This window comes from Macaca fascicularis, chromosome 8 (genome assembly GCF_037993035.2).
Source record: "Macaca fascicularis isolate 582-1 chromosome 8, T2T-MFA8v1.1".
NCBI classification, from domain to species: domain Eukaryota; kingdom Metazoa; phylum Chordata; class Mammalia; order Primates; family Cercopithecidae; genus Macaca; species Macaca fascicularis.
In genome coordinates, this window is record NC_088382.1 from 113,639,880 (window position 1) to 113,656,488 (window position 16,609).

At 31.8% G+C, this 16,609-nt stretch overlaps 1 protein-coding gene across 49 annotated transcripts in view; it reads left to right on the plus strand.

Moving 5' to 3' along the window:
• The window catches only part of RIMS2 (regulating synaptic membrane exocytosis 2), a 753,111-nt gene that overhangs the window by 518,325 nt on the left and 218,177 nt on the right, over positions 1-16,609 (plus strand). For 21 of the 49 annotated variants that reach the window (XM_073999258.1, XM_073999249.1, XM_045399228.3 and 18 more), the window contains one exon: positions 15,761-15,793. The exons of 24 other annotated variants lie outside the window; for them this stretch is intronic. In XM_073999258.1, coding sequence (XP_073855359.1) covers positions 15,761-15,793 — 33 coding nt within the window. Of the gene's footprint in view, positions 1-5,888; positions 5,979-15,760; positions 15,794-16,609 lie in introns of all 49 variants that reach the window. 4 more of the 49 variants (XM_073999244.1, XM_073999245.1, XM_065519508.2 and 1 more) reach the window with 1 other exon arrangement.

Genomic DNA, 16,609 nt, shown 5'->3' on the forward strand with positions numbered 1-16,609 from the left:
TTGTAAGATGAGAACTCTGCACATATTTCACATATGCTAACTTGGTTTTTACTTGGCTTAATGTTTTGATTATACCTATAATTAAGATTTAGTTATTCAATTTGTCCTTTGCTATCTTCTTCTGAGAGATTGGCTTTTTATTTACAGTTTATTTTATATATCACAATAAAGTTCCTAAGTAAGTTTAAGGGAGGACTTTTTTTTTAATTGGTTAAAGCATATTGTGGATATGTTAAAGTATATTGTTGTAGCAGGTGCAGTCAGAAGGATAGTTGGGGCTAGAGGGGTGACTCATATATGAACTTATAGATCATAGTTGGGATTTTGGTTTTTATCACACAAAATGGGAAGGTTTGGATTAAAGTGACACAATACCCCTTTTTTTTTTTAGTACGATGACTTCAATTGCTACGTTGAGAATGCCCTCAAGAATTAAGATTGTTAACAGGGAACATTGTTAGGTTTTGCACCAACCCTGGAAACAGATGATACTGGCTTAGACCAGTGTGGTAGCAGTATAAGTTGTTGGATTCTGAATAGATATTGAAGATAGAGCCAACAACATTTCCCAACAAGGTAAAAGAGAAAGAAAGATTCCATAATGACATCCAAGTTTTTAGCCTAAGTAGAAAAACAGTGGAGTTTCTATTAACTAATACAGGGAAATACTTGAGAATAATAGATTGAGTGAGAATATCAGGTGCTCAGTTTTGGATATGATAAGTTAGAGATGCTGTTAGACATCCAAGTGAAGATGCCAAATTAAATATGGTCTACATTTCATATTAGAGGTGTAGACTGTAGCTATAAATCTGGGACTCATCCATATAAAGAGGTATTTACACTGTAAGACTGGTTATCAAGAGGACAAGTAGACACATGTAGGTAGATAAAGAAGAGGTCCAGGAAGTATAAACTGGACCACTTTGATACTTTGAAGTTGAGAAGATGAAGCAGCCAGAAATGGAGAAATTGGGAGAAGAGTAACAAGTTAAGAAATTACTTGAAGGAGAGAATTATCAAGAATGTGAAACAATCAGCACACTTAGCAAGTAGGAAGTCACCATGTTGACTTTTATTAAGAGCAGTTTTGGTAGAGTGATAAGGGCTAAAGGACTGATTAGAGTAGATTCAAGGGAAGAGAGGAATGGAGACAGCAAGTGCAGACACCTTTGAAAGGCTGTAAAGGGAAGAAAAGAAAAATATCTAGAGCTGTGAGAAGAGGTCGAAGAAACAGAATACATGAAGGATATGTGGGAAACTTCTTGTTCCCTTGGCTTCTTCTGAATCCAGGTCTGCCACTTTGCTGTTTAATGCCATGTGGCCTCGAACCGTGTGCCTATAGTTCACCAAGATATCTATCAGTGTTCTGTGACATAGCTCCTTGATTTAGAATCAAATACTTTTAGATTTGGAAGGAACATTATACATCTTTTGATAAAACTATTTTCCCTTATAGATAAAGGAGGAGAATTCTGGAGGATAACTACCTTTCTTCAATCCACATAGCAGCAGATCTCTAGTCTAGACTGTTAATCTCATGTGTTGATATACCATGCCTCTTCATAGCGTTCTATGACACTGTTCTAGATTGTGTTCTCTTTGCATGGACTTCAACCGGTTTTTTGTTTGTTTGTTTTTTGTTTTTTGCTGTTGTTGTAATTGTTGCTTTTAGACGTTAGCTAAAGATGTAGTTCAACCAATATCTTCTATTTTAAATGTATTATACTAGATAGCCATTAAGGATGCAAAGATAAACAAGACATATTTCTTGCCTTTAGGGAGCTCCCAAGGGGAAAAAATAATATAATGATAAGAAATAAAACATAGCTGGTAAAATTACTCTATAATGTGTAACTTACATTAAGTGTCTTAAGATCATGGTACATATTCAGGGTCAATTTTATAAGGAGAAGGTAAGTTTTGAGAGGTTCTGGGTAGGTTTTCAGTCCCAAATATTTCTGCCATTACCTGTCATGGTATTTCATATTCCGCTATTACCTAATGGCTTATTTTCGTAATACAAAGCTTTTAGCCTTTCTAGAACACTGAAATATAAATATTCCTGAGGGCACAATGCCAAGCTATTATCACATATACATCTTCATAGAAAACAAGTGGGTGGAGGAAATCAAGTGTAGGAAAAGGTGTGGCAGACTGCTAGTTGTCTTGGAAGGGTTATAATGGCAAAATCTGTCCGTTCTAAATTATATTATTTGCTGTGTAGATATGCTATAAATTTACTTTTTAAAATAATTTGGTATATTAAAATTGCTTAGAACAAATAGTTGTCACATAATAGGCCAGGTGCAGTGGCTCACAGATGTAATCCCAAAGCTTTAGGAGGCCGAGGCAGGAGGATTGCTTGAGGAAAGGAGTTTGAGACCAGCCTGGACAACCTAATAAGACCCTGCCTCTATCAAAAAAAAATTTTTTTTTATTACCCAAGCGTAGTGGTGTACACCTCTAGTCCCAGCTACTTGGGAGCTTGAGGCAGGAAGATCGCTGAACCCAGGAGTTTGAGGCTCCAGTGAGCTGTGATTGCACCACCACACTCCAGCCGGGGTGACAAAGGGTGACTCTGTCTCTAAAGCAAATATACAAACAAATAAGTTTGAAGTTGGGAAGATGCAGCGGAACAATACTTGTCGCATAATAATTACTATATAAATGTTAGTTATTATTACTATAATTTCTTAGTAATGTCTTGCTATGATTTTGTATTTTCAGCAAAAAATCTGAAAATTTTAGTTTTATATTTAAAGTCAAATTAAGTCTGATTATGATCACCCTGAAGCAGTTGTTAAACATAAACATAAACAAATGTGTATATATATATACACACACACACATATACATACATATATACACACACAGAGTAATGTACCACATAATGCTGTTTTGGTCAATAACAGACTCCATATACAACAATAGTCTCATAATATTATCATACTATATTTTTCCTGTACCTTTTCTATATTTAGATATGCTTAAATACATATATACTTACCATTGTGTTGTAATTGCCTGCAATATTTAGTATAGTAACATGCTGTACAGGTTTGTAGCCTAGGAGCAACAAGCTATATCAAATAGCCTAGGTATATAATAGGCTACCCCATCTAGGTTTGTGTGAGTATACTTTGTGATCTTTGCACAATGACGAAATCACCTAACAATGCATTTCTCAGAACATATCCCTGTCATTAAGCAATGTATGACTGTATATAGTTTCATAGATTTTTGGGAATTAGTAATCATGATGCTATTCTTAATCAAATGACTTGCATAAGAAACAATACCAGGGTGGAAATAAATAGGATTGGATTGCAGCATAAGTTATCTCATAATGTGCTAATACATTTCTCATATTTCAATGCATGTGTAAAAATCAATATACAAATTTTAGGATACTTTTCTCTAGGCCAGAGAACTGTTTAATCCATTAGGATTTAACAAAAAGTAAGAATTTTTGGAAATGTGGCTGATAAAGTCTAAAGTATCAAATAGTTTTCTTTCCAATTTATTTATGTTTTATTATTGTTGGTTAATTTTGTTTGGTTTTGGAAAGTTAACATCTACAAACTTCCTAATTGACTGTTAGTGATTAATTCTTTGCCAGGATTATATAGACTAAACCCTACCATATCACCTATTAAAAATACACAATGAGATTGAAAAAAAATATATTTTGTTCCTTTAATGTGTACAATGTCTACATTGTTTCAAATACAGATAACCTTATAAATAAGAAAGAAAGAAAAGGAAGGAGGGAGGGGAGGGGGGAAAATAAAAACAAGCAAACGTATTTAAAAAGTTTACAAAGGAACCAAAAGTGATAGTTATTTTGACAGTCTTTGTAATTAATGATTGCTTCTGCAGGCATTCTAGGTATTGAATACCATTTAGGGTGATAGGATACAACAGTGATAGAGGATCTTGGCTTTGTTTTGTTGCCTCTCTCTATTCTCATGAATGCTACTAGGGCAGGGAGAATGTTAGCACCCATATCTTAATTTCCAAATTTGACTAGTATCTACCTAGGAGTGGATTTTATAGTGGAATTGGTGGATATTTCCTAACTATATCATTCCTTCCCAACTTAGATAAATGAACATGTGTCCAAAATTAATATGAGAGGGATTCAGGGATACTTTAAAATACCAAGGGATTTATCATATGTTTTTGAGCAGGATGGACATTCAATCACATCTGTATTAAGAAAAGTAACTTGGTGACAGCAAGCAAGATGGACTTGAAAGAGAAGAAACTGAGGGCATAGGACCATTTAGGGCAATTCAGTCATCCAATATTTGATAGCCTGAACTAAAGCAGAGGTTGGAATAAAGTGGAAGGAATGCCCTTAAGATTTCCTCTCCCCATTCATAATCCATAAGCTTAAGTGTACCTGTTGTTTAAGTGAAGTACTTGTAAATGAATATTTCTAATTTCTTTTCCTAACCTTTCCTTTCATTCTGGGAGACCGTTCCCCTTAAATTTATTTTTGTTTCCCTTTTCTCATCTTATTTCTTCTATGCTTCCAAAGTCCCAACTGACTAATCAAATTTAGGAAAGAACTCCCTTTCACCTCATACCTTCCTGCAAACTTAGTTATTCTTCAAGGCTATATCATCGTTGACTTCCTAAATGCTATCCTTAAATCATCTTCTCTTTGTTGTTGAAAGGAAGGTGATATGATACAAGACAAAGAGCTTAGTTCTTGAAACTTTGCCTCAGGGCCTGCTTTACAGTGTACTAACTGTGTGACTCTAGACCTTTGCCCCAAGTTAGTTCATCTGAGTAAAGGAAATTGTAACGTATTTCTTCCATTCCCAGTATGCTACTTTGAAAATCAAGTGATGTAATGAGTATGAAATTGTAAGCTAAGATAATTTTTCAGTGCTTATCCTTATCAGTCAGCTCTATTTTCTCACCTGTATAAACCACCTAATAGAAGGTCCCATCTGTGTTTTGTAGGGTCAAACGTGATGCCATCTATGAAAGCACATTGGAACATATAATATTATATAAATCTTACTAATAAATGAATTTATGCTATTTTATTTTATTTAGAGAAAGGGTCTCATGGTCACTCAGGCTGTAGTGCAGTGGTGCAATAATAGCTCACTGCAGCCTTGATCTCCTGGGCTCAAGTGATTCTCCCACCTCAGCCTTCCAAGTAGCTGAACTACAGGCACATGCCACTATGCCTGGCTAATTTTTTAAAGTTTTTTTAGAGATAGAATCTCTAAAAAAAAAAAAAGATCTAAAAAAAGAGAACCTATGTTGTCCAGGCTGGTCTCAAACTGTATGCTCTTTAAATTATAGTGTTCAGATAGAATTGGCTACATAGTGTGATAAAGACTAGCTGGAATATAATTACTTTGCAGACATATGGGTTTCTTAAATATTACTTACTAAAAAGTCACCTCATAGTTAAGTCTCCATGAATATAATCATTCTTCAAATTACCTAATATTTATTAAATTAACTTTAATCTATAAAGATGGGATACATACAATGATCATTTAAGAATTTCAAATCTTAAAACTTGTTCCTCTGTATTTTATTGAATTTTAAAAACAAATAAATTTACAACTTTTAATTACATGCCATTTTATTAATTCTGTTCTTTTTATGACTTTAATTCTGTTTGGGATATACTGAAAGTAAATTTTAGTGCTTTGGAATTTGAAATTTATTGAGCAGAATTTTAATGTCACATTTCTATATTTAAAATGTTAACTGCATATTACATAGTTTATGTGAGAATTTAGGAAAAATATCCCCCCAAATCCCATAGATCCCTGAAGTGTATTTAGATTCTTGTTATGCACATTGTCTAATGTTTCTGATAAGCTCTGATTATTATTTTTGATTTATACTAGAAGTTACATGGGAAGATCAGCAGAGAAAGGTGAATGGTACAATAAGTGATGACAAACCATTGCCGAAAAAGAAACATCAATCTGAGCCAGGTTTGTCAGGCTTTGGAAACCATATGAAAGCATGAGACTACAAGCATTGCATTTCATGCTTTCTAAAATGCGTGTGTGCTTGTTGTACCTCATTTTTCTCATTTTGGTGTGAACTTGATAGTGTGTAGATTCCATTTAGATTAGAGTGGCAAATACTTTATTTCAAGATTTGTTTAGAAAACTAATTACACATACTTTGGGAAAAATATAATTATTTTATTCTGATGAAGATTAGTCCTTTAGGGAAAAAATGACTAATTTAAACACAGATGGTCATCCACTTTACATATTTGATTACGTTGACTAAAACTGAAGTACTTCAATGCAGAGGTACTTGCTTCCCTAAAAAGTACAATAAAAGCTTAATATACTATCTAAAGTTTGTCTTTTTAGGATATTTCTATTATTTAACTGCAAATGCTATTGAGATATTTACACCATATATTGGTAATTATTTATTTACAATCTCGGGAGATAAAATATGTTGCCAACCACAAGGAAGAGGGTTAGCATAGTATGTGAATTCAATAAGGAGTCTCTTCAAACTGTTAATTCTACCAGTGAATTGAAACAAAGTGTTTTTGTTTTCTTCTCCCTTTCTTCTTTTTTTATGGAGAGATATGATTAACCCATTTATGCTGGAGGTTGCACATTTTTTGTGTGTGAAAAATCAGACCTTGACAATGAACTTAAGCAGTAGGATATAAATAATTCCCACAAGCTTAGCATTCCAATTATGAAACACTAGGCATAAATGGGTTAAGTAGAAGACAAAACTTGAACCAAGAATAAAATTTAAAAAGGCAAAGTGCAGAGATAATTGATTAACTAAAAATCCAGTACTACTTTTGATTAGTAATTGGATGAGAATACATTGATTCATTGAAAATTTTAAAATTCAAATGGAGTTTTACTAGTGATATTATAATTTAAAATGTTGTGTCTGTAGTAATAAAGTATTTTTATGTACTGACTCATTTCATGTTAAAGCTCTAAGATTCATATTTTAAAAGATGTCAATATAAAAATTAAACTAGTGTTTAACAAGTATTTGTTGCCATCCTGCTGTATTCCAAGCATTTTAGTTGGCACTGACTTATTAGTGTAGACAAGACAGATATAGCAATTACCTGTCTTGCTTATTATGTTTGCATATTATGCATATTATGTCTGCAAAAATACATAATTTTAAAATAATTATACTCATGATTAAGCTATTACAATTGTAATAAGTGCTTTAAGGAGGATAGGATGCTTTGAGAAAATGTATCATGTAACATAAGTCTGAAGAGCAAAGAAAGATGGCATAGTGAAAACTTAATCTGTGAATTTTTTTTAGTAAAACAGTACATACTGAAAATGTAATAAAATAAACCGGAATTCACATTGGGAATTTAAATTTATTCATAAAGTTGTAAGAAAATATATATCTTTTCAAATCTTCGGTTAATATTAGTTTATTGGGAAAACAGTGATTAGCTTAATATATTTAAGGATATTTTTAAGTAAACAAGATAAATATAAAATCAATGTTTTGTTATGATTTATATATCAAAAATTATTACTGTAAACCTCTCCCCTTGCTACATTGTATGATACATGTTATCCTTGATCATAAACTATTATTTGTTGTCCACTTTGTCATCATGTCCAATACATGAATATGTTTGTGGCCATATATATCTATGTAAATAAGTTACATTGTATATTAAAACACAAAACAATGCAATGTTTAACTAAAAAATATTTTGACATCTCAGAAACACAACATTTTAAAGATCTACTTTAAATATTTTATTTAGTTGAATTTAACTATAGTGCCTTAATGTCATAGTTTAAAATGATTATAGTTTTTTTGTGTTTTGGCGATTATGTATTTTCCTGTATCCTAGAAAATTGGTCCTGGAAATTGAAACCCTAAATGTCGTGAGTAAGTATGCAATATTCTAAGGCTGTAAAAACAATGTTAAATTTTAGTGCTTCATAAATATTCTTATCTGTTTGTTTCTAAAAGGAAATTAGGATATTTAAAGAATATGTTTAATTATGAAAACTTTGGAGTAATAAAATGGGAAGAAAGTAGTAGGATACAGATATAGCAGATTATATTGCAACAACATGTTTATATGAGCCTATGCTTTACACAAGACATGTTTGGAGTTATTTCTTTTATGTTTAAGTGCATTTATATTAATAATCTATTGATTATAAACAGTGCTTAATATCTAATTTTTATGTGCTGAAATCTAAGAAACCCACTTCAATAAATTGCCAAAGATTCCTCATCAAAGGGTTGGTTAATTTGGCAAACTTGTGGGATCAGAAAAACTGTATGGGATTGAGCCCAAACTTGAGATGGAAAGTTGGCTGTGCATCAATAGCATATATTGTTTTCTTTTTCAATTGATGTTTTATGAAAATCTATGCCAGAACAATTTATAATGCCTGGGAATTTGCCATTTCTGGGATGTTTACTAGCAGTAAAAATAACACTTGAATTTTTTATTTTAAATGTGAGACTATAGAACCAAAGAGCTAAATGGCATGACATGGACTAGTAAATGAGTTAACAAGTATTTGGATGAATTTTGAGTACTATGACTAATATCTGCTTTTTTTAAAGAATAATCTTAGTATTTCTTAACTGGGATGTCTTGAGAGGATTATCAGCAAAAGAAGTGATTTGCTTGCAGTATCTTTTTTTTTTTTTTTTTTTTTTAAACAGAGTTTCACTCTTGTTGCCAAGCTGGAGTGCAGTGGTGCAATCTTGGCTCACTGCAACCTCCACCTCCTGGTTCAAGCGATTCTCCTGCCTCAGCCTACCAAGTAGCTGGGGTTACAGGCACCCACCACCACGCTTGGGTAATTTTTGTATTTTTAGTAGAGATGGAGTTTCACCATATTGGCCGGGATGGTCTCAAACTCCTGACCTCAGGTGATCCGCCCGCCTCGGCCTCCCAAAGTGCTAGAATTATAGGCATGAGCTACGGCGGCCGACCCTACTTGTAATATTTTTATCTTAATTGACATCAGTATAGATAAAGATCACTGGGAAATGTAATATTTATCATATTAATATCTTTCATGTGAACATAAAATATATGAATCCTATGTATTATTTTAAACCCAAGCTTTTGTAAATAATTTTTAGAGTAAATCATTTAATGTCTTCTTCCTGTAGAATGTGGATTAGAAATTTTTAGGCCTTAAAGTTAATAAAATATTTTTAATGTAAATCAAAGATACATGAGCGTGGATAATCTGTTATCTTTTCAATAAGCAATCTGATCCCAGATAAGAATATTATGATCTTTAATAATTCGGTAATATTAAATATTGAAAAAAAAAGCTTTACGCAATTGAATTTTATAATTTTTACCTTCTGAGTTTATCTTTCCTTATAGTAATTAGAAATGTTTATAAGAGCATATTTCCACATAAAATATTTTAGGCTGATATTTTATTTACCACACAAAAAAGTAGTGGGAAAGCTACCTTAAATTAGAAGTTCTTCAGGCTTAATGAATGTTTTGGAATTGATACCATTTTGCATATTCTCCAAAATTAGTCTTAGAAACTAATCTTGCACTTACGTAGTTCAGAATTTATTTACTTGGACTTATAACTTTAAAATGATTATGAGCTTTGATTTGTCATTTTCTAAGTGTAAGTTATGCTACATCTAGGAAAATCTTGAATTGACACAGCTATTGTTATTGTAACTGAAACCATAATGTGCTCTTATCTTGTATCTTATATGGAAAATAACTCTTTTTTTTGGCAACTAAACCCTTTGCTGATATACTGTATGATTTTACAGTATTTTTGAAAGCTGAAAATATTCAGAGTAACAAATTGTTAATATTTTAATATTTAAACTATAATATTTTAATGTGTACATAAGCCCCTAGATTTGGCATTATTTGATTTAATTAATGTATTAACCTTTAAATTTTTTCTAACATGAACATTTCCGTACTGTGTTCTTTATGGAATTTATAATTATAGTGTAAGTAGGGGTTTTTTTGCTTAATTTTACCTTTGGAATTATGTTTTAGAAAACGTATCTTTAGGAAAAGTAAATATTCAATTAAGTGTTTTGTTAGTGAATTTTATACCGTAACATTTTTTTCTTGAGCATTTTGATATTTTGTACTTTTGTTTCTTTTTATTCTTGAATGTTTAAGATTTCCTGAAAGTAGGAAAAATTTATTTTAGTCTAAAGCAGTATTCCAAATCAGTCTTCTTATTAAGTGCTAGTTTAAGCCATCCAGTCTGGAAAAAGGAATCAGGGTTCTGTTCTTGGTCATTATCAGCAGCTTGATAATTTCTGGTAATTTCTGAATTGTTGTAAAATAAGCGTATTTTATTCTTAATGGAAAAAATGATGTAAGACAAACAAATGTTTTATATGACAAATCAGGTGGTAGAATTTGGAATTAAATACTACTAATATCTTAAGAAGTAAATAATACATTCTTTCATAGTAATCATGAAGTGAAATTTCATGATTTATGAAGTTAGTTGCTCATTTGAAATTAGTTGTTTTCTCTGCATATAGAGACAAGTTTGTAATACCAAGACTTTTTTCCAGTAACCATTCTTCTTATGATAAACAGCATGCTATAGTTTGGAAATAAAATGTATTTTATTTTATTTTATTTTATTTTTATTTTTGAGACAGGGTCTCACTCTGTCGCCCAGGCTGGAGTTCAGTGGCACAACCCCGGCTCACTGCAAGCTCCACCTCCTGGGTTCATGGCATTCTCCTGCCTCAGCCTCCCATGTAGCTGGGACTACAGGCGCCCGCCACCACGCCTGGCTAATTTTTTTGTATTTTTAATAGAGACAGAATTTCACCATGTTAGCCAGGATGGTCTCGATCTCCTGACCTCGTGATCCTCCCACCTCAGTCTCCCAAAGTGCTGAGATTATAGGCGTGAGCCACAGTGCCCGGCCTGGAAATAAATTATTTTAAACTCCCTCAGTACATACTCTCTTTTTTTCTGCATTTAAAAATGTATTACATGTTGGATTTCAAAGACAAAATCAAAGAAAAACAGCACTGCCCAAAATAGGAAGGCATTTAAAAGATAAGCTTTTTAGGCCAGGCACAATGGCTGATTCCTGTAATCCCAGCACTTCAGGAGGCCAAGGCGGGCAGGAGTTTGAGACCAGACTGACCAACATGGTGAAACCCTGTCTCTACGAAAAACACAAAAATTATCTGGGTGTGGTGGCATGCACCTGTAATCCCAGCTACTCAGGAGGCTGAGGCAGGAGAATCACTTGAACCCAGGAGGCAAAGGTTGCAGTGAGCCAAGATCATGCCACTGCAGTCTACCTTGGGTGACAAAGTGAGACTCCTTCTAAAAAAAAAAAAAAAGTAACCTCTTTATGTAACTATAGTGAATTTTTAAAAATAGCAAAGTATTTGAAAATAGTGCACTTAATTTAATAGATGGCCATTTAATAGGTTGAAATTATTGTAAATGTTCAGTAATTTTATGGTTGTAGACAAAATTATTGGAAATAATTAGTTTAGAAATGATTACTTCACATAATTTGGATTGAGAAATTTTTCAAAAAGATTTTGTCACTGTGGAGATGTTCTAGTTTGTCATCTGTAAACTTGGTAAGCATTTAGTTTTAATAGGAGATTTCTATTCTGATCTTTGTATCACTGAGGCCCTCTTACTAGGTTCTTACTTAGGCTTCTTTTTTGAAAGGTATTTCTCCTTCCCCCAAAGGAAACATTCTAAGACTCAATGAGCCCTCACACTATGGTTAGCTTCTAATTATATTCAAATTCTAATATACACTTAGAATCTTCATGCTTCTGTTTCATTGTGTCAGGAATCTTGTTAACATAGTGCTTGTTTCTATGAGACATAGACATATTTTATTCAACTGCAATTAAATCTGGTAACAGTACCAAGTGTATGCCTGTTGTAAATGGTGGTAAGTGAGAACATTAGCCAATCAACAGAATCTCAGATAGATATCAAATACCCTTGGTGCAAACTGCATTTGTGGATAAAGAGGCCCCATGTGTTTGTCTTTTTTTAATTGATTACAGATGATCATTTCTATTTGAACGTGAGATATGTGTTCAGTAGAAACATAACAATAGTTAAAACATTATTACATTGGCAAGGGAAGAATTCTTAGTTTGCACAAAATTTTCATAAAAGCTCACATCATATTCTCATGAACTTGCTATATTACCAAATATGCTTGTGAAAATGATTTTATACATGCATTAATATCTATATATGCAGATATGTAGATATACAATCATGTGCTAAATCATGATGGTTCAGTCAAGGATGGATGTCTATATGACAGTGGTCACATAAGATTATAATACTGTATTTTTACTGTATCTTTTCTGTGTTTGGATATACAAAATACAATTGTGTCACAGTTGCCTATAGTATTGAATAGAATAACATGCTGTACAGGTTTGTAGCCTAGGCACAACAGGACTATATCATAGCCTGGGTGAGTAGTAGGCTATACCATGTAGGTTTGTATAAGCACACTATATGATACACAATAATGAAATCACACCCATCTTGCTTTTTATATTAAATAGTTTGCAACTTGATGGTATCTTAAATTTTAAAATATTTGTTGTAAAATAATTTACCATAAGTGATGACATGGTGCTTATGAGTTTATTCAGTATAATTTATGTGTCTTTTATTTCATCATAATTTATGAAAATATTTTATTTTGTATGATGGAATGAACAAAAAACACTGTACTTGTTTTTGTTTTTACAAAGAAATTCTTTATATTTTCTGTCTAAAACAAAGATCCAGCCATAATTGTAATAGTACCTGGGCACCTAAAAGAGGGAATACAGTTACTATCCTTAATCAGTCTTAACTGGTTATTGATTAGATGAAAAGTTGAGTTTATTAGTTATAGAAGAGTCTGGTAACTGGTTATTGGATAAATGAAAAAAAAGAGTTCTCATTAGAACCCTTCATTAACTGCACTAAAAAGTAGAATATTTGACTGTGGCATGGTAATGAGAAATATGGGAGAAGTAGAGGGGATGCTCTTAGCTTCTTTCAAGGTTCACCGAAGTCTGCTAGTCATTATAATACTATATGCAAAATAAGTACTTGTCGCATATTATCATTTGCCTAAGACATGGCTGCTTAAGTAAGGTAGTTGACTATATGTTTCTCTTTTAAAATGAGGCTGTTTAAATGCAGTAGTACATAATAAAACTATAACCACAGGAAATCCAAAAAACCAAAAATATTTTAAATGTATATGATACAACTATATTTATATATTGAGATTTTATGTATTACATTAATTTTTATTTGCTAAAGTTATATTTTTATGTAAGCTTAGTTATGGACTCATTAATGGATCATATTCAGATAAACTATGGCAAATGACTTAATTGATACTTTGTTAGTAGTGAAATCATTTTCAAAATATTTCATTTTCATCCCCTTATTAGTCATATAAATTTTGTACTTCCTGAAAAAAAGTTTTTTATTGACTCTAAGATAAGTTTTGCCATATTCCTTACAAGAATGAAAGCATTGGTGAATTACTTGACAGTTGCAGAATGTGCCACTTTGAAAAAAATGTTTCTAATTAAATACTGTATAATAAAATGTCCAGTTCAGGCGTCACCATGAGAGAATTATTTTTTCTTCTTTGACTTTGTATTTTACATGTTTTCATTGGGTCATATAGTATCTAGTACAAAGAAAATTGACCTGGTAATCAGGAGACCCCTGTTCTATTTCTGGCTCTGCAACTGAACTTGTTTTTTATCATTGGGTAAGTCACTGGAACTATGTGTGCCTCTGTTACTCACTAAAATTAATTAATGAGTGAATTGAGAATAATTTTTCATATTTGGATCCACGTAGTATGAAAACTATTGGATTGATAACACATAAAGTAATCCAAAATATAGGAAAATACTAGGTGAAGAAAGAAGCTTCATTTATTTGTGTAGTTTTTAATACTTCCTGCAAACAATAAAATCTTTTCTTAGAGATGGAATATATGGAAACCATTATTTCATCCACTTCATACCAATTTCATTTTAACATTTGAGGAAACTCTTTTAGTACTGTGGAAAATGTATATCTAGGGAAATTTTGTGTTTAAAAACACAATGCAACATATGAAAGTCGGCATTAGCCTAGGTTATTAATAAACTGTGATTTTCCTACCTTCTTATTCTTTGAGAAACAGGTGGATTGATGATGGAAACAAAAACATAGCATGTATCATTTTAATGTGTATTAGTAAATTTCAGAAGAATATGAAGATTTTTTTTCTAGTGGTTAATCCTGTTAGCAGTATGGTTTGTAATTTGTGATGAGATTTAATGTCTTATTTTCAACAGGTGAAAAAATGTGTTCATATAATAATGAAAATGATATTAAATTTCAAAATGTCATTTCTTTTCCAGTTTTCTATAATTCATACTAAGATTTCTGGGTTTTTTCTAACAAAAATTTGTCTACATTGGTCATCTTAGCTAGTACTAACGGACTTAGTCTAATGGAAAGTTTTTATTTTATCACTATTCATATAAAGAGACAAATTTGTTATAGGAAATCATTCTCTAAAGAGCTATAATTTTAATATGTTGATATTGCAAGTATATTTTGATGCAATATGCTTTGCTGTATACATCACTCAAAAAGAATGATGCAACTATTGCAGAACTTAAATGTGGTGTTTGATTTTAGAATTTGTAGTAGCTGATTCAGCGCTAAGTGTGTAAATTAAAATAGAAAATTTTGGTTTTGTGGCATATTGTTCATCTGTGTCAATCATACTCACTAATATCTTTGGAAGAAATTTTTTCTTAGAATGCTGATTTTAACAGACATTTTTCTGTTTTGAAGTCACTGTGTAAAATGTTATTTGAACTTCTTCACTAGCACTGAGGGAAAAAGTATTTCCAAAACATGTGTCATATCTGTTATAGTTGATGGATTTGGATGGATACATTTTAGCATAAATTTTAATAATCTATAAAGTGGCATTTGTAAGAATCTGTTGAATGAATAGGATTAAAAGGGAATATGATCAAAGAAAATTTGTCTACATTGAAGTTTAGTTTGGATTTTTAATGCTGAAATGAAGCCATATATTTCAGCTACTCTTCTAATAAAGACTTGTACTATAATTATTACTTCATTAAATTTTTATGATATTTTGCTGTATTGAAATAATTCAATTAAATATTAGCCTGATGACCATTCTTTGTTTTTGTGTGCACGCTGGTTTACTGGGGAAGCATAAAAGGAATAGAAATCTGTTTAAACTATTTTTATTGCTCTTTTTGGTGATGACTCAATTAAATCTTTTCTTCAGACAATTAAAAGTTCGAAAGCATTGTAACAGACTTTAAATTAACTCAGTAATGTCTTGAACAATGTGGTCATACAACTAACACTGTTTTTACTAATGGTATCTTTCTTCAGCATTGGTGTTCAGGATTTGCTGTACGTAAATAATTGTAAACTTTTGGATCCTCTTTATTTCTACACTAACTTTATTTTTCTAAATCTGCTAACCTATAGTAGCAAAATCAACTTGCCATTAGTTCTTATGTATTTTTTTGTGGAATGCATTTGATTATATCTTCCCTAAAACTGTACACAGGATTCTTTCTCAAAATGATTTGAGGCCCTTTCCATCAGTGTCACTTTTTACCTTTTGAGTACATCCACTCACTCCCATCTCCTTTGTCTATGTCTGTCCATTACACGATGTGATCACAGAAGAACTGGACTCTACAAGGAGAAGATATGCAGGTCTGTCTCTTCTGCTTTTTTTGTTATTATTTGATTTATCTAACTTGTCCTAGAAATGTTTAATCATTTTTTATTCATTTCATAATTTTTCATTCCTTTGTAATATAACAAAATATTAAATCTTATGAGTATTTTAATTTAGGCATTTGTATATTCAACTATCAACAGCAACTGCTCCAATTAGATGGATAAAAGTAAAATAATTAATTTTTTAATATGTATATATATAATTTTTCCATAAACTGAATAACTAAAGGCAAATGGAATGTGTGTGTATGTGTATGCTTAGGTACACACACACACACAGAGAAATATATGTTTGGTTTCAAGCATTTTAGACTTAAAAGTAGTTTTTGGTTTTTTAAAATAATTTCAAAAGTATTTGATTTCTAACATGAGTTCATCAGTGTTCTACACTGTGGAGAATACCAAAGACCTAATACCCTAAAAAAGCTATCAATATCACTGAAGAGTTAAAAGATGTGGATAACATGGTCTGTTTATGTGTCAGTGCAGCTTATTCTGACAATATATTCTACAGAGATATAAACTGAAATAAAGCGTATTTCAACTAGACAGTCAGAAAAAGTGTCTTAGAAGAGGTAACACTTGAGCTGAAACTTGAGCATTCATTAAACACATTTGGTACTGTTCTAAGTGCTGGAAGTAACAGGAGACACACAATAGCTCCCTATCCTTGCAGGTGTTTCCTAGTGTGAGTGTATGTATGTGTGTGTGTGTATATATATCCTTGCAGGTGTTTCCTAGTGTGAGTGTATGTATGTGTATGTGTGTATATATATTGTGTATGTACAT